The sequence below is a fragment of the Chelonoidis abingdonii genome, chromosome 15 (genome assembly GCF_003597395.2).
Source record: "Chelonoidis abingdonii isolate Lonesome George chromosome 15, CheloAbing_2.0, whole genome shotgun sequence".
NCBI lineage: Eukaryota > Metazoa > Chordata > Testudines > Testudinidae > Chelonoidis > Chelonoidis abingdonii.
Genome location: NC_133783.1, coordinates 6,688,707 through 6,708,384, shown reverse-complemented (window position 1 = coordinate 6,708,384; position 19,678 = coordinate 6,688,707). Strand labels below are relative to the sequence as shown.

At 40.2% G+C, this 19,678-nt stretch overlaps 1 protein-coding gene across 11 annotated transcripts in view; it reads right to left on the bottom strand.

Moving 5' to 3' along the window:
* The window catches only part of ZMIZ1 (zinc finger MIZ-type containing 1), a 522,010-nt gene that overhangs the window by 184,855 nt on the left and 317,477 nt on the right, over window positions 1–19,678 (bottom strand). For all 11 annotated transcript variants that reach the window (XM_032786391.2, XM_032786404.2, XM_032786405.2 and 8 more), the window contains 2 exons: window positions 19,529–19,642; window positions 2,800–2,905 (listed from right to left, as the gene is read on the bottom strand). In XM_032786391.2, the coding sequence (XP_032642282.1) occupies window positions 2,800–2,905; window positions 19,529–19,642 (220 nt within the window). The remainder of the gene's footprint in view (window positions 1–2,799; window positions 2,906–19,528; window positions 19,643–19,678) is intronic.

Sequence of the window (19,678 nt, the reverse complement as noted above, 5' to 3'; positions counted from 1 at the left end):
GGATACATAACGAACCATTTAAGAATCACTGCATCTCATACTTTTGGTCTTTTACTCTTAAAAATGAGGGTCATATTCATTTTAGACCAAATAAGTAATCTAGAAATTATGGGCTGAAGAGGGGTTCACAAAAATTTCTGGGTACCTCTCTTTAATGAAATTTTGCTTCTCTCACATCTCAAATAGGTGGACAATATGGAACACCAGCATTTATAGAAGTACCTTTCCCTAACAACATTAAAATGTAATTTCTAGGAATGGACTCAAACCCTTGCACATTCCTCAGCATTAAGTCCAGAGAAAGAAAATACTCTAAAAAACGATTTGATTAAAAAAAATCACGCAGGATATACATCAGCACATATTGGGAGTAGGAAAGAGGCCAGGGAAAAAGAAAATGTTATTCAGAAACTACACATGCAAGAATTCTTGACATAATAACTTAAGTGAGTCATGTATATATATAAATAAATACTGCTATAAATACTGAGGAATATAGAGTACTTAGAAAGATCCAGTGAAAACACTGAAGGAGAAAAGGTAGTGTCAAGAAATAACTGACAGAAGTTCTTAGAGGAAGTTGCATGAGGGAGTAGAATCGTTGTGGCTTAACAGACCATCAAACAGTAGGGATATCTGGAATTTACTATGAACCCCCTCCTGTCAGAATGATTAGGAGTGACTTTACTTTTGTAACCTGGGTCTGCTCATCTTCCAATTCCCCCACTTATTGTAGTAGCTCTCACATGTCTGTCATGTGAACATAAGCCCTTCTGGGCAAGGACTGCGTTTACTGATGTGACTTTTCACAGATTCATTAACAGATGCTCATGGTTATGCTCCTATTCTAGCAAATTTGGTAATAACGGTGATTGTGAAAAGTTGATGTTAATAGAAAAGGAAATGCAAAGATTATTGGTGAAACACAGGTAGATAAGACAAAACGCAGACACGAGTGAAAGCAAACGAACACTTAATGTCATTGGAATTACTGTCACATATCACTATCATATATCAGAGGGGTAGCCGTGTTAGTCTGGATCTGTAAAAACGGCAAGAGTTCTATGGCACCGTATAGACTAACAAACGTACTGGAGCATGAGCTTTCGTGGGTGAATATCCACACGCATCCGACGAAGTGGGTATTCACTCACGAAAACTCATGCTCCAATATGTTTGTTAGTCTATAAGATGCCACAGAACTCTTTGCCACTTTTACTATCATTGTTTAGCTAAAATAAAAGATTTTTATTCCCAAATACATAAAGATACAAGCAGCTAATGACAGAGACAGCAGTACCTTTCTGGGATTGCAAGGGAAATGCACTGAGTGAAGACAGATATGACTAAAAAATAATTATTTGCAGCAGTCAAACACAGACATAACATTTCCCTAGAAGGAATGAAAAACTGGAGGTTGTCAAGACTACGCCAGAAAAATGAATCAAGAAATGAAAATGTCTGAAGACTGACAACATTCCCTCTGCCAGCACCGTGATGGGATCCACGTCAACAAAAAAGTGGCAAAAGAAATGACACAGCACCTTTAGTAGGTCTATTTTAAACATATTTAGAAATAGAGGAATCTTAATGCACACAAAGGTGGACTTAAAAAGCCTCTGATAAGATTAATCAGGGAAAGAACAGATAGCTATCACTGGACATAATTCATAACTGGGAGATCATGCCTAATAAATTGGATAGAACATTCTGAGAGCCAATAAGTATTTCATGGAGATGCTTAGAGGAGTGAAAATCATGGACATTTTATTGGACATTTAGCAAAATCAATAATCTGGTAATCACACAAAAGGAAAATCTGTGAAGTCAATGAGTACAACATAAGGCATGACCCACTATTTGATAAGGAACTGCCTTGAACACTGAAGGTAAAAGTTACCCATGAATGGAAGTTAAGAAACGGAGGCATAATCCAATCAGTTCACTATAAGAATTATCATCTTGGAAGGAGGTAACATTTGTTAAGGCTGTGTCAGTGGTGGCATGGCAGTCGATACTAAGCACAAAGGCAATACAATTAAGTATGTCCAATTCTGAAAAGGAGCACTTATCTGCTCATTCTCCTAGATTATGCATGTTATATTGACATTCGTCACCTAAGAGAATAGGTGAAAATAAGCACAGTAAATAAATGTAAGCTAGTGCCACCAAAAGACACAAAACAAAAGACACAAAACAATGGATTCTTCATCTTTCCCACACAACAGTGACATGTTGAGGGTCCATTATTGCTACTTTGGTAGCAAGCTGTGGTACATTGGAGGAGAATGCATTGTTTGCCAGACTATTGGAATGTTGGTTGCATGGTATTACACAGGTTAAGAATAGGAGGGAATACTACCAAACAGCAAGAATTACAACAAGTGGTACTCTTTATACAGACACCTACGGCCCACAGAACAAAAAGTCCACACTAGATAGAGTTAGGATTGTAGGAGGAATTTGAAGCAGTGAGACAAACAGACACATTATGGAAAGGCAATGCGAGAGATTAAGAGTTCACTAAAATGGTGGGATTCAGTGTATAGGTTCTCCCTTAGGCCTTTTTTTCATCTCAGAGTTACAGAATGTTAGCGACCTTGTTTCTGGAAGTAACACTAACTAGAAGGTGCAGCAAGTGACACTTTTTGGAGAGCATGCAGGGGTTTCCAGCATCAGGTATCCCTGGTTCATGCCCAGCACATTCAGTGGCTATGGTGGAGCAAGATACTTGGGTGATATTTGTTCAGAATCTGACCCTCAAAGAACTATTGATAAATGGAAATAGCCTTTTCCTACCAGCTGATTTTGGAGTGAATTTGTCCCTGTTGGCTGCACATACGGCCAGTAGCCTGTATCCAAGATCCAAGTCAAATCCTTGCTGTGCTGCCACTCGACTAACAACCTGCGAAGGGAAAGAGAAAGCTTCAGTGGGAGTTACTTCTGGCTCCTTGCAAAGTCACATTAACCTGCTTATTGACGCAAATGGCAAACGACTGTCAGCTGCTGTGACATCCATAGCATATACACGGGTATGAGGCATTGTTCTCCAGGAGATTTTCAAGCAAGCACAGAAACCTGCACTTTTGCATCTGTTATCTGTTCATTCCCCTGGAGAGGCAAAGCTTAATACAAACAAACAAACAGAAGAACATTTATATACACTTAAGCATGACATGTTTTATTGTGTTTAGGAACTATCAGACCAGATCTTAAACACTGTTGCACAGACGTTAACAAGCACAAAGCATTGTTTGTAAGAATACTGTCTTGATCTTCGTGATTAAAAAATCCTCCCACCTCACTGTTATGCAACATGCTATGTTCTAGTCAGCTGCCACCCTCCACCCCTGAGGTGATTGCAATTCAGTTGCACTGTATACTGCCAGGGAAATATCTTGGGATATCTTCTGGATAAACAGGATCTATGATAAAAGGTGCTATATAAACATAAAGTATTATCCAAACAGATATCATACAACAAGCTGAAAGGAGAACGTAAGTAAGGTGTAGGCAATATAGACAGTTTTATTTATTTGTATTGCAACAGTACCAAAAAGCCCCACGCACAACTGAAGCTCTATTGCACCAGGTGCCATGACAGACAATCTGTGCTCCCAGTAGCTTACCACCCAAGAAATAAAATACTCTTTTTCCTTCGTTGTCTCGGGATCAAAGCCACTCGTTAAACTAAAAGACAGCGCACATGAGTGTGCAATTTTGTGTGTCTAGAACCGGTTCTCAAAAAAGCAATGATACAGAACTGAGTTAGAAACCAAGATATACAATAACCTATAAATGGTAATGAAATGTACCATTCTGTGTTAAGTAGTCAGTTCTATCACATGAATCTTCTTATTCCAAATTGTTTTCCAGTATCTAATTAACAATAAAGAATCAGATTTCTTTATTAAGAGAGTATTACTACAGATAATGCTGCAGTTTATGGATAGATTTTTGTTGATGTTAATTTGGAAACTAAGATTTATGCAACTGCATCAGGTAGTTTCCCCTCCCATTTTCTTTAACACTTCTAATCTCAAAATTGAGCACCAGCGATCTTCATGACAAACAAAATTAAATTTGGAACAAACAACACAATAACACACAGGTCTGGAACACTGCAGCTAGCCCTTTTACATCCAGTTTATCTATGTTAGTTGCAGTGATAAAGTAGCAAAGAATCCTGTGGCACCTTATAGACTAACAGACGTTTTGGAGAATACATGCATCTGACAAAGTGAGTATTCACCCACGAAAGCTCATGCACCAAAACGTCTGTTAGTCTATAAGGTGCCACAGGATTCTTTGCTGCTTTTACAGATCCAGACTAACACGGTTACCCCTCTGATACAGTGATAAAGTAAAATTTTAGATAGGAAGAGAATTATCGTTTAGGAGAAAAGGCCTGTTTATTTTTTGATAAATCATGAAACATTTTGAACTCAGTAAAATAATCTTCAAACCCCTACATGTAACAGTACAGTTGTTAGTATTGGTGTCTTTGTTAAGATGCAAGGTCTAGATCTTGCAAAAAATTTATGCAGTGGGACTACTCACCTGCATAAAGTTAAGCTCATACACAAGTCTTCACAGGATCAAGGACCTGGAGACATTAACAAGACCCCCAGATGGTTCATGACCCGTGAGTGGTGAGAAGCCCAAGCCCTTTTGGGACGGAAGGCTGTCAGACTGATATCTGGAGTTGGAGGAAACTCACATTTGGAAGGCTCCAGATGTTTGTATCCCCTAAATTGAGTATCACCAGAATCCAAATATTAATCTATTTGCCCATTCATACCGTCAGGTACATGTCATGAAAGAGATCTGGAAAAAGCAAACTGAAAGCTCATTTTTAAATCTTGTTAAAGGCTCCTGAGAGGGATGTCCTGTTATTATGCAAACATAATTGAAACTCATTTAGGCACCATCTACTCTAACATCACACACTAGCTAATTTAAAGCACGACTCACTTCACTGAGATAAGAAAGGGAACCTACCTCCCTGCCTTTATTAAAATGCTGTTTTAACTGGCACATTATCTGCAAGCTTAAGATTTTGAAACTGGATAGGAATGAAAGCAGATACATCTGCTCATCAATGAAACTGGAGTAAAGTGTGTTTACTTGCAAAATTCATTGACATTTTTACACTTGGTTCTGTTTAAAATATGGATTTATGGACACAGATGCTACTGGCCAAAGGCCAAGTAAGGACTTCCAACCAACATCTTTCTAATTATGGAAGAAGTTCTCTACATTAATTCAGTAGACACAATCACAGACCCTGACCCATGACACACAGTCTATGATTAAGGTAACTTTATTAGTCAGATGAGAAAGTCAGGGTCAGTTTAAGCCTAAATACAGACAAGGCACAATCTGTTATGCTCATTAATTGCAATCAATTTTTATTTTATTTAATTTATTTAACTAATTACAGTAAATATTCTTCTATACTTGGCATGATCTTGATGTCAAAAGAAGACTAGGTTTTAGGCCTCCAGACTCATCTCCGACACTGATCATCTCTGTGGCCCTGGGCAGGTCATATTGACTGGTCCAGACCCAACCCAAAAGTGATGTATAAAGTAATTTCAGTAAGTAGGAGTCTGTAAATAAGGGAAGGTGTGAAGCAATCTGAATCTATGGACATCTAAATAATAGAATTGGTCCAGAAATGCTTTTCCCCCCACATAAGAAATTTCATTTAAAAATATTTTTTCCAACAACAATCCAGCATATGTAATCAAAAATGGACATTTACTGTGGAAATCTCCATTTTGACAAAGTAGCCATTTTCTACTGGGGAAATTTTTTCCCTCTGTTAGTTGTACTAAGTAGAGGGATCACCCATTCTGTGTCTGATGGTGAATGCCCTGCTGGGGTCTACAATATGGCCAGCTCAGATGTTCCTCTGGGCTACCCTCCTCTCCTCTGCCCTTTTGGCTTCACAAAGCCACATCTATGTCTCTATCGGGCATCTAAGTTAACATGAATAGGGCAGTTCCCACCTCTCAGAGCTTTTGTCTTAGGCTCTCTGCAGATTCACATAGACATCTCTGCATTGATAACATTTGGTTCACATTTTTGATACCTTCTTTGCAACTGTAACAGCTAGAGAACTTTGAAAGCTGCTGCCGCCATCTGAGCTAGAGACTTTCCTCTTTTCCTTCTTCTATTTTAAATCAACACTGATTCTGGAGACCAAGACAGCAGTCTCGGAAAGAAATACTAATTTGCTGACTGGTACAATCCACCCAATTTGAATCAGTTTGTCTGCATTACAAAGTTTTATTGTGTTTGAACCCAGCTGCAAATTAAAGTGAGCAGATGTAAATTAGATTACACAGTGTGACCACAAGTTAGTGATCAGGTTAGGCCAGGATGAATTGTGATCAGCATCATTTCAGGTAACTGTGCAGGGTACAGTCATGATTAGCTGATACACAGCACCAGCTGCAATTTGTCCTGGCCTACGCAGACTGCAAATTCATGTTCTATAATGAGTCAGCTAACTCAACTGTTTACCACCATGGTCAAACATGATGTAGTTTTATAATGTAGAAAGCCCATCCCTGCTGGGCCAGGTATGGTGAGCCATAAAACTGGATTTAAAATGCGACCTCTCTCTTATAAAAGGGGCAGCTGATAGTTATGCCAAAGCCAAAAATTAAGCCCAGGGTTTCCTTCATGGCAACATAAAGCACTAGCTCAAAGACATTTGGCCAGCCCAAGGTTTATATTTAATATTTTTCTATGGAATTTTATTGAAGTCCTTAGGACATTCATAGTTTGCTACATGAAATGGTGAGGTTACTTTAGTTTAGATGTGTTAATTTCAAAAGGTGTTTTTAGGTGAAGTATATACACTATGTTCAGATTCCTGCATTATTTCAAATGGTTGCCTACAGGCAGATCTGACTGCCTCCAGTACTTTAAAACCTTTAACCTACACCATATTGCATTCGTGACTGAAACACCACATTCAGCCGCTGTGACATAGTTCAGCAGGGTTCCGGCAGGCTGGAATCTCATGAGCATCAATAATGAGCAAAAAGATATTAGTGTTGGGTTCTAATAATGGGAAACTGATACCAAGTAAGCACAGAAATGCAGCTATCAACTTCTCTCGTTAAAAATAGCAGTTTTTCTTTCCCCCTTGTCTCCTTTTTGTGAGGCAAAGGGCATGACTTGCTGTAGCTAGCTCCACTCCCTGCCCTGCTTGTCATCGCAACATGAAGTACTGGAACAATGCACCTCTTAACCTAACAGGCCTGTTAATCAAGAGAGCTTTATGACTGCTTATTACAAAACTCCTTTCCCATTATGTTGCACTTTCAATGAATCTCTTAACTGGCAACAGTCAAGAGCACCCCCCCTGCTGGCATCAGAATGAATTTTCCCAATTCAATTTGCCAGCTTCTCAAAAAAAAATAAAAATGCCAACTGATTGCTAGTTCAGAGAGCTGTGTGTCAGCCACTTGTGTGCCCTTGAAATTATCTGAATACAGTTTGAAGACTACAGCAGAAATTTTGTAATTACAATTCTGCAATGTAGATGGTAATTCCGCCCCCCCAGTAGCAGAGGAAGATCAGATAAACAAGAAGCAAACAGGATTTTTGCAGCATGACTAGAGAACTGCTTTAAAAAGAACAAGAGGGAAGGGATGGGAGTTACCTTAGTGATCTCAGTGCCTGGTTTGACTAGGCTCACAGATTCAAATCCCAGCAAATTTTGCCTCAGCAATTCAGATAGCCAAAGTAGGTAAGTAAAATGACACACAATGTATTAGTCTTTCACAATGGACCTTAAAACAGAGATCGTGCCTGTTCTCTGTGGACATAAAAGAGTCCATAAAGTCCCCATTCCTTAAAGCAGACATTTTCCACATTTCCCTCTCCCATCACATGGATAAGGATCATGTTTTGAAAATCAGACCCTGCGACCTTTGTGGCAACAACGATTAGCATTGTGAAATATGTGATTGCTCTGCATCCTGGCTCCTTTTTTCAATCTGCTTCATTTGGAAAAATTCCACCCAGAGCAGTAGAGTGGACCTCTGCTTTTGCCCCACATCTATTTCTCCCTTCCCTGCTCTCTATGGTTCTGGCAACCATACAGATTAGTTAGGGAAAGGCAGGACCTAAGGTCATGTTCCCAATGTTGTCCCCTAACGGGCCAAAGCAGGGGTTTTTGACTGATTAGACAGGGTAATCAACTCACTGGACTCATTGTAATATTGTCACCTGCCACGTTATGACGAGCTTTGACCTTGAAGAGTGGTTAGTGAGTGATAAATTGGGTTAGCAGTCTATCTCAAACACTTTCAAGTGGTAAAATATACAAACATTTTGACTGACAAAGTGAAAGAACAAAATAAGTGCACAGGAAGCCAAGATCTCATATGGAAAGCCAGGACAGACCCAGTAAAACTGGGATTTATGGTGGTCTTTATGCTCCTATTTTTATGCAGGGTGTTCTGTGCCTGCTGGCTGCCTTTTGATGGTGCAGTAAGTTCAAAGCAATAAAGTGCTTTGGGATCCTTTGGGATGAAAGGCACTATATACCCCTGAGATGTCTATATAACTACGTGGTTCATTTGAAAACCTCACGGGTAGGTAGCACTGACATGGGTAGCTCCCCTTCTTTTTAACTCTTCTCTCCTTTTCGATCCATATGCATTAGGGTTTGTACAATATATCCCCTGTAGACTGCAGCCACACATTTCACCCACAAAAGGCAGTGAGTGCACTATACACACACACATTATGAGAGATCAGGCACAGATACAAATCTGTCCTAGGACAGATAGTGCTCTATGTTCTCTCATCATGTGTATGTGTCCAGCTGGCATCTACTGAGTGGAATGTGAGCACCTGCTTATAAGTTCAGCGTGATCATGTGAGTGGCAGCAGTCTACAGAAGATATGAACTCTAAGACTACTTCACAAGCAGAGCTGTTTCACAAGTGGTGGGAGTATTATAAAAAGTATATTAAATACAATCTTTAAAAAAGAGAAAAATGGATGATCACATGTCTCAAGTCTGTGGCACTGAAGCTAGCTATGAGAATCCTGTGGTAAAACTCAAAAATGCCAGGGGGGAGATATGAATTCCTTTGTTGACGTCAGCACCTCACTACCTGGACCAGCAAGGAGCTGGAGTGCCAATAAGGACCTTCAGCCCCGCACTCCTCACCCCTGGAGGGAGTGTCTGACATTGCGTATACACGAAGCAAACGTCCAGTGATGTACCTACATTGATGTAGCTACTCGAAGCGCAAACCCCAAATGTAGATGAGCTGCACCAGTACAAAGCAGGGCTTACCTCTATGTAACACACTGAAGTCAGAGCTCAGGAACAATTCCTGCAGATAGTTAAAGACTGAATGAGCATGAGGGAAATCTTCCTATCTAGTCATCCAAGGATGTCAGAATGGTGGCCATGACATACACCCCTGAGAGAGATCCTGAACTTAGCTGAACACAGTTCACCATTTGAAACACATAAAAATATTTGTCTAATAAATGTGGGGAAAGGACAGGATGGAATCAGAAATTTCTCCACAGAAGCTTTAGAAATAAGTAGGTGTGTGCTATCCTTAGGGGTCTGCAGGCTGTCTCCTGTCCTTTCATGGGTATAGATGTGATCTTCTATCTGTAATTACTGTGATCCTGATCTGATCTGAAATCTGATTTTTGAAGTGTCACATGTTGATTTTCGATTCCGTACTTCTCTGTATTAAAACAGAAAGAGCCCAGACAGGCATGAAGTCAATTTAGCAGCAGATACCTTTGCAAACACATTAACCTAACTTTGTTGTTTCTGCCATCTGAGGCATTCTGTTTTGGAAACCTGACCTCATCCAAATGTATGGTTCTTGTCCTTTTTGTTTTTAATTAAATTTTTTAATTACACGTTTGATGAGCTAAAATGGGTTTCCATATCACAAAACTGACAATGGCTTTCCTATTCTTAAAATGATCTGAAAAACGTCAAGACTTTGCTTCAAAGATTTTTTCAAGGAGAAATGGAACTCAGAAGGTTATTTTGCATTGTAAAATGACTGAGCATATGCAATATCACAACCACAAATAAGTGACCCAAAGGATTGTTCCTTTGGACATTTTAATACAATCATTTTTGAGTAATGCTTCTCTTTAGAGTATATAGAGAGCCTCAGGTTACAGAAAGGATACAAATGAAAACCTGGAGTTTCAGATACAGCATGACCAGAGTTATCAAAGAATTTTATGTCTAACAATCTTTCTGACACTTTAGTGCAGTCATATCACCTTGGTTATCACTCCATTAGATCACAATGGCTAAGCAAGGTTGAGCGGAGCCATTAGAAAACCTAGAAAACCTCCAAGAACACCTAGACGATGAAAGAAGTGTTCTGACTCATGAGGTATCACTTCTCCTCTATCGATGTTTAACAAATACCTCAACATAGTGTTTGTGGTCAGGGTGGCAAGTGAAGTGACATCTGTCAGATGAGATGAGAAACCAAGGTCCTGGCGATCTGTGGTCAGCAATCCGACAACACTTTTGATAAGCAGGGTTGCATAACCCCAGTGTTTTGACCAACAGACCATTCCGGTAATTACATTCAGCCTATCTAAATTCCTCCTGCCACCCAAACTGGATATGCTATTCCTTTTCATAACCTATCATGCACTGTTAAACTGCAATCTTCTATACCAGAGATGACTGCATGAAGCTACGTATCCCTCTCTTTGAACTGCCTTGCAGGCATGCTGTGAGGCCTAAATAATGTAAAGTACTGTGAATTCTCATATGAGAAGTGTTATAAGAGTGCAAAAGTACTGCTGGTCAAAGACAGGCATATCGATACGTCCAGTGGTCTTAGCTCTCCCCTTCTTATTACTACTGCTCCATAGCATGACACAAGATGGAAATCTCCACAACACCATTATTAATATGCCAGGACATTTGTCAATGGTAGAATAATGCAGTGGGATGGGGATGGATTTAAGAATGGGCAAAAGGGAGAGTTACAACTCTTGACTAGATTTAAGTTCTACTTGATATAGAGGCCTGAATTATTTTACTTTTGGCTTTGTTTTATCTGAGGGAAGGAAGGAGTAAGACAACAACCTTCACATGGTGCTCCTGTTATGTGTTACTGATTAACACAATGAATATCATCAATTTCTTAGGAGTCCTTATCTGGGACTTCATTGAAGAACTGCTGGACCAGTTCTACGTATGTACAAACTCATTATGAAGGTCGGTCACATGCCAAATATGCAGTGTAGTTGAAGCTGTATTGGTCCCAGGATATTAGAGAGACAAGGTGAATAAGATAATATCTTATTGAACCAAGTTCTGTTGGCGAGAGAGAGAAGTTTTTGAGCTGCACAAGCTTGAAAGCTTGTCTCTCACACCAACCAAATTTGGTCCCATAAAAGATATTACCTCACCCTCTTTCTCTCTCTAACATGCTAGATATGACTATCTTTCAAGAGTTCTCAAGGTGAATAACACTGATGTTGCTCAACAAGAAACACACTAACAGGCTATAAGCAAGCTGCATGATACAAAATTCATGCCTATGAATTAACTGCCACTGTAAACAATGCAAAGTATGGCCTCACCATGTACATCAGGCATGGTCTTAAAGATGTTTCCTTCCTGAAGCAATCCAAGACCATGAGAATCTCTACTGCTGCACCACGAATTGAACAAATGACTATAATGAACATCTACAAACCTACATACTTTGAATGGTCTTCTCTCCACCCAGCCATGTATGTAAGAGACTTACAGCTAAGGCTGCGAGTCTGACATGGAGGTCACAGATTCCGTGACTTGCCGTGACATCTGCCGCAGCGAGCAGCCGCCGTTTGGGTATGTGGGAGGGGGCTCAGGGCAAGGGGGTTGGTGGGTGCGGAGGAGTGCTTATTTTGGGGTGGAGGGCTCCCCAGCTCCCACTGGCATGGCCCTGCAGATTCTAGGTGGCAGAGGGGCCAGGAGGCTCCATGTGCTGCCTGCTCCCACAGCCCCCATTGGCTGCACTTCCCAGCCAATGGGAGCTGCATAGGTCCCCGGCCACCTATCCCAGCACCTGTAACACTCCTGGACCACACCTTCCCGAGCACCCGCGGACCCCCGCCCAAGTTTAATCATGGATATTCTTAATAAAAGTCATGGACAGGTTCTCTACCATGAATTTTGTTTACGGCCTGTGACCTGTCCATGATGTTTACTAAAAATACCACTGACTAAAACGTAGCCTTACTTATAGCTACCACTCACAACAGGGCTATAATGCACCTGGTGAGTAACTCACACATAGGTCTTGTACACAGCTGTCCATCTTCTTTTCGACCCTAAATGATCAGGGAATTTTTGCTCAATCAGAGGTACCACAGTACACAACACTGAACTCTGTTTTCTGATGAAAAACAATAATGATGTTACCCCGCAAGCTTCACGAACAGTGGTTGGTAACTTTCCTTGTAGCCAGTATTGCTCCACTATTCTGCATGTTGAGTTTTGCTGATTGAATTAAATCCAAAACCTTCACTGAAATTTTCTCAAAGCAAACTGGGTTGCATATACTGCATAAGTTGAAGACTCGTACATTGTATCCAGTTGAACCCAGAAAACTATGGCCACTTAGTTCACTATCTTATCAAAGCAACCGTGAAGCTCATTTCCCATGGCCATCACAAGTCTACACTCCTTGCCTGGCAGATGGAGACAGAAGCACTCTTCAAAGAGTATGAGAGGAGTGGAGATCCAGACACAGCTAAAGCATTAAGTCATTGAAATCTGTCCACGTGAAGCTATGGAATGAGACAGTGGAGGGTCTTGACTTCACGCATTCTCGTTGCAACCCTGGCACTCCTCCATAAGCTTACCCAGCAAACACTGCCAATCAAAAGTGATGGTTAGTGCTATTGCCTCACACTCTCTCTGTAGCTCAAAGACAAAACCTGATAAGATGACAAGAAAGAAGATTCAAAAAGAGCTCTTCCTAAAAGTCTGGCAAAGTCCTGCCTCTATCATCCCCATATACTAGAGAAGAAATAAACAAGACCCTCATGGCCACTAAAAGCGGAAAAGCGGGTGGCAAAAAAAATGAAAAAAATTCATTTATCCTAAATTTCTTAAGAATTTGGAGCCAAAGGGATGAGCATGGTTGTCAGCCCGATTCGCTGCTGCACATTTGATGGAGGAAGACCCCCAAAAAGGTGATAGTCATGAGGTAATCATCATTGCCCTCCTCAAACATGGGAATCCATCAAATGATGCCACCAGCTATTGCTCAATATCACACCTCTCCACAACTTGCAAGAAAGGGTCTCACTGGCTCATCTCACCCTATCTTTGAGATCATCCTGCCAAAGGAACAGGCCAGTTTCAGACCAGAAGGGAAATTTCTGCAAACAAGCTCTCATTACTAGTCATACTGAGGCTGGCTTCCAGATGGATCTTAAAACCAAAAACAGAATTGACAGATTTATCTGCCACCTACAACAGTATAGAGATATGGCCTGTCAATCAAGGGTCATCCAATGCTATAGCAGTGTGCAACTCCTGGACACAGTGTCGAACAACTGTACATACCATGTCCTTCTGGGCCATGGGCCAATTAGCAAAGCACACACGCCTAGCGATGGTCTACCTCAAGGATCCGTGCAGGGTCATTTACTAGTCAACATCTACAGTAGTGACTTATCTGACACAATTTCACATAACTTCACTTATGCCGACGACATTGCTCTTGTGGTATAAGGCAAAGACCTTGCCACCATTGGTGATATCCTTTCAACACCTCAAGATAATGGTGGCATACTTTTAGTACTGGAAGCTCTACCCTAAGGCCTCCAAAATTTTGGTAATAGCCTTTCACCTAAACAACAAAGCTGCTAAGGAACCACTCAGTGTTACCTTTTACAATCGGCAGGTCTGAAATGAGCCCTATCTAAAGTACCTGGGTGTAACCTTGGCCAGAAGCTTGGACTTTTAAACCTTATTTGAAAAGGACATGCAAAAAAGTAGAAGAAAGAACTAGTTCATCCAAACACTTGAAAACACCAAATGGGGTGATGATACACACACACACACACACACACACACACACACACACACAAAACAGTGACTCTAGCACTGGTATACTTCATTGCTGAACATTACGCACCCCAGTTCACATATACTAACTTTGGAGGTGTAGTTTAATGTCGCAAGGAGAATCATAACTGGAACATTAAAATCAACACTCCTTCAATGGCTGCCCACTTTGGCACATATAGCCCCACCCAAAATCTGGATACACACACACACACAAACAGCTGGTGCATACAATCAAACCATGGCCAACTAGAACTTACCAATTCATGAGGACCTCCAGAACCTTTGAAAGACACGACTGAAATCTCACAAACCTATCTGAGATCAGGCTAAAACTCTTGAAGCAGACTCATTCAATCCTGAAGCACATTGGAGAGAATTCTGGGATAATGCTAATGTCTCAAACAAACACCTGATTGCTGACCCTACAAAAGAACTTCCAGGCTTCAACCTGCCCTAGAAACAATGACTCACTTTGAACCATTTCAGAACACTGAATGGCAGATGCTGTCTCATCTCTACTACCTTTAGAAAATAGGAGATAATGCACAATGTAACTGTGGACACCAGTCGCAAACTATGGACCATACCATAAATCACTGATGCTTCAGTCATGTGTCTGTGTTATCTCATGAAGCCACTTCTAAAGGTATTCACTGGCTCACTAATCTGGACCTGGTTATTTGAGTTTGCCAATGTTTGAGAAGATAGTAAGTACAGCTGCATATATAGTATACTAATATGTATAATACTAATGAATATTCTTATGTTCACAGAGCATAAAGATTATTACTCACATAATGTAACTTCAGTTTTATAAAGCAGATTTAATTCCAAATTGCTTTACAAATTTCACGCACACTATGTTTAGAAAATATTTCTCATACCAATAAAATGCAGCCACTCTGGGTTACAAACTGGCAGCTATTTTAATCAGTTTTTTACAACTGTATGCAACAGTTAGTGACAGACAGAGAAGAATACTACATCCATATGAAACTTCAGGAATATTAACAGGGCAGACAGAATTTCATTTATAGACAGAATTCAGGCTTCAGAATACAGATTCTCAAATCTGATTTGCCAAGTAACCCTTGTGGAAAAGCAGCTCACAAAGGACCTCGTTTTCCTTTGCAAATTAGAAGACAGGTACTCGCTAGAACAACACAAATATGTGTTTGGATTTTAGGTACATTTCTATTTATTTCTTCCAAGCTGTTTTCTGTAATTTCTCTCTGGAGTCTGTAACTTGCAAGAAAAAAAAATGTATGCAAGATTTACCTCCACCTCCTTGCATCTTCTCTGTCTGTTTAAATGTGTTTCTGTTTAAAAGTACATTAAGCTCTCATTTCAGGAGTTTTCATGGGTTAGATATAAAAATCAGTTCTAGGATTACTGTGAGACTGACATTATTTTGCATGGTGGTGGTGCTCGTAGGTTAGGATTATATCCCCATAAAGGAAGTGTCCTTTAAAGGGTCTTATTTAACAAGGAAAGGGTATTTCACAAGCTAAATCTAGCTCACTATGGGTTTAATAAAAACCTGTCTATTTTCTTTTCTGGCAAAGTTTCAGTAGCTCTGACAAACTCTGAGTTTACTCTTAAAATAAGAAAGCCAGACCTGTTATCTCCAGTATATTCTCACTGGCTCCTATAGGAGCAATTTCAACCTGAATAATGCCAAGTGCAGGGAATGCACAAAGGCAAATCTATTCATTAGCCTAAAATGTAGTCACTGGGAGAAAAGTGATACTGTGAAAATTATGTTTTGATGTTCCACACATGCTCTGTATCCGATTCACGCAGTTTACCAGTCAAAACAAGATTTCCATAACTGCTGGCACTTCAAACTCAATCTAGGATCTGAAAATCATGCTGTGATGGCTTTCTGTTTCTTACATCAACAACACTGATTTCGCAATCAAAGCAGGCAACTTTGCAGATGACGCACAGAATGATATGCAGCATGTTCTTTTGCAGCTATATTGATTCAGTGGGACTGGCAGAAGGGGAAAATAATTGCTTTTGTTATTAAGCTAAGAAGAGCTAACTAAGACTGTACACAGGAAGCTGGAGTGTAGCCCCAACCTACCATTTCCCAAGAACGACTGTTTGGATCAAAACCACAGTTTGAGGGATTTGAAGTAATCCGTCTTATGTAAGGGTAGAACTCTTATTTGTTATTTCAGCAAAAATATTAGTTTTAAAGTGAACAACCCAAGGAAAAAAACTCCTGTTCATGCAGATCTGCCAAGTATATTGGATAGGCTTTTCATAACAGCACACACGTCTGTGTTGAAGACCTGGTCTTCCATCTCACATTTCTAAATTTTGCAGTTTGTGAATGGATACTCTGCTTATTTTAGAGAGAGCCTGCCCTTTGTTCACATTCTCTGAATACTTTAGGATTTAGATGTTGCCCAGTGTATCCTGAATGATATCCTATAGCACAAAATCTACATTTATGTGCTGGAAGGAGTAGTTTCATGTTGAACTTCTTTTTTTCTCTCTTTCTTTCTTTCTTTTTCTTTTCTTTTTTCTTTTTTTTTTTTTTTTTTGCAGTTTACGCAGAAAGTCATGTCTGTGTGTTGTATGAAAAATTAAGAAAATAAATTTTTCTTTACACACGGAAAAGGAGGAGCCAGTACCGCAAACCCTTCTAATGTTTTGTAGAAATTCCTGGGTCATTTATCAGCGTGCTAGCTGCTTTGGAATCCCGTGTAATGCAAATGTTCTAATGATGCCAGAGGCTAAGTGCTTTTTAATTTATATCCCAAAAGTAATGAAGTTCTGAAGTAATTTGTTTTCAAAGGTCATTTTAGGGATTGGAAAAATAAAGAATTAATAATCCTGCCACAATGGAATGAATAGGCTTTTACGTTTTTTGGGGAGAGGGGAATCATAGTATAATCCTCCACAAGGTAAAATAATTGATAAACATTTCCAAAGATAAGCAGCTTTGGCTCTTAATATCATAGAGCATGCAGTTGCTAAATTAATATTAATTTTGCTTATGACTAAGGCTCTACTTGAATTGCGGTATGATTGTCAAACAATTGCAGCTGAGTTGTGGACATGACATGGAAAATCATGGGAAGTAATAATGGACTTTTATTAATTGCAGTAAATTAGAAAAACCAGAGAAGCCTATTTGTTTAAGAAAAATTTGCTGGAACAATATGCCTGCTAACTTTTTTGATAACCATTTTGCTGCAATTATATTACAGTCAACGCGTGGGGCTGACAGCCCGAGCCCCAGCCACCCAGAGCTGACAGCACAAGCCCCACCCACTATCACGGGCTTCTAACTGTACTAATGCAGAAAGAAGTGTGTGTTGCAAACCTCAAAATGTAAGGAACTTTGTGGACTATGCAAAGTGAGCTAATTAAAATAAAAATTGCAGTGGAAACCTAATATTACGGGATCCACAGTTTCCACAATATTGTAAATTAAGTAGGGCCTTACTTATGACGGTCCAATATACAATTTGTTTTCAGTTGCTCATAACTTTCTGCTGCTTTCCCCCCCACCACAATACAGCAAGCATGAGAGCTTTGGTTTCAGAAGTGGAGCATGCAGCAAGGTTTCAGTCAGACCCCCCCATGTGCATTGGCCAGAGTTGGCAAAGATAGGAGTGCAGAGGGAAGGAACTTTTGGCTTGGCCATCTCATTAGAATAAGGGGCACTCTCACAGTGTAGGAGGAGAGATCCCTTCCAGCCCCATCTAAGTGGGGTGGGCACTCATACCCAAGCCATAAGGACTTAGGCACTCCTAAGTCGCATGATCGTGTTCAAAATATTCCAAGGAGCAAGTCTTCAGTACCGGTCTCTGCATCTAACTGGACACCAGCTGCTGTACCACCTAAATAAAACACTGGGACCTGAAGGACTGGCAACTGTCGGTACCACGGAAAACTGTGATATTGGTGATTCATTCACTGATGGTATCTTTGTGTTCCTGTAAGGGGCCGCCATCTATACCTACTCTAGTGGTATGAAGTGACAAGACACCACCTTTCCAGAGGATATCTTCATCCTCCTGGTCCCACAATCTCCCTTGTTATTGGGACCAGTCTGCACCAGGGAGATATGGGCATTCCTTTTCTTTCTTGCTCTCTTATTGAGCTGTCTTCAGCCATGAGGTCAGGAAAGCATAGTTAACCCACAGACACAGGAGTCTATGTGGGTTCATAATGCGCCAGTCTTTCATTTGTCTCCTTTTCACAAATGCCAGACTCAGACACAGTATTGATCAATTGCCAGATACAACATAAACATATATGGACACATTACATCGTGTGTATATTTTGATAAATCGGGGAATTTGCTAAGACAACTTACAGTTTAAACATCATCAGAAATCTGTGGAGCCCAATAACGTTTATAATTCTCTCAAAAAATATTTCCTGCTTGGAAGGATGATACGCAATTTCTTATAGATCACTAGATTCATTTCATACCTTGACAGAGTTCTGAGAGATGCTATACACTTGAACACACTAAGATGGAGCCATTCCTTAACATTTGGAGTATTACAGCTGAATCTGGCTCTTAGTAACTGCTATATGTATGCTCTTTACAAACGGTATGAAACCAATTTGTGTATTTTTGCATGGATAACAAGCATCTGTCAACACTTACGCTGAAGGATGGCATAAGCTATCTAGGTGATCTATTTGTTTCTCTTGATATTTTGTAAGCTTTTGTTTTAATTTACCATTATTATGTAATATTATGGAAAGAGCAAGAAAGCTTTCGAGTACCCCCGCTGCACAGTGTTTACTTGACTCTCTGAATATTTCTGGCCTGGATCCTAAATCTGCAGGGCAAGCGGCACCATTCAGAACAAAAATTGCTCATTGTAGGCACTGAATTGTACATTCTGCATTTGATAGTTGCTCTAAGACCAATCACCGCTCATTTGACTCACACAGCCAGTCCCATTAAAGTCAACAGCACTCACGCAAGTAGTAAGGTAGGATTTGACTCACGTCAGCGTATGAAACAGGCTAAGCCAAATGAAACGGATTTCTCTAGAATGCTCATCAGCTGACGGACTAGCTCTGGTTACCTCAGAAGAGTGCCCTTCCACTCACTTCCTCAAAAATAAGAAATAGGGGAGATTTGTCTGAAATTTCAATGGCTCTCCTAATTAGTGGCTCAGTTAGTGTATATAGAGAGATGAAGTATAGCTATATAAGATTTTTCCCTCCAAATGATTAATTTCCTATTGCCTTCTTATGTTGCATGTTAAGTAACATTAGTCCGCTGATTGCTATGAAATAAATATATATTAGTATGTGGGGATTAAGGAGCCAAGTGCTGTACAGAAACAGTGACTAACAGCAGACTCAGTTACTAGTCTTTGACAGATAGCACACAGAGAGGAAGAAATGCCATCATGGAAAGAGTTGACGTACCGTCAAACAGCCCATCAGACTCTGCTCAAAAGGTCTCTGGAAAGCTCTTGGGTCTCCACACCAATCCAGGAGCTCTGTAGCTGCATTATGGAAGTTTGCAGGATTCTGTAAGTGCTGAAAAGGGGGGAGATTAAACAATATGGTAAATAA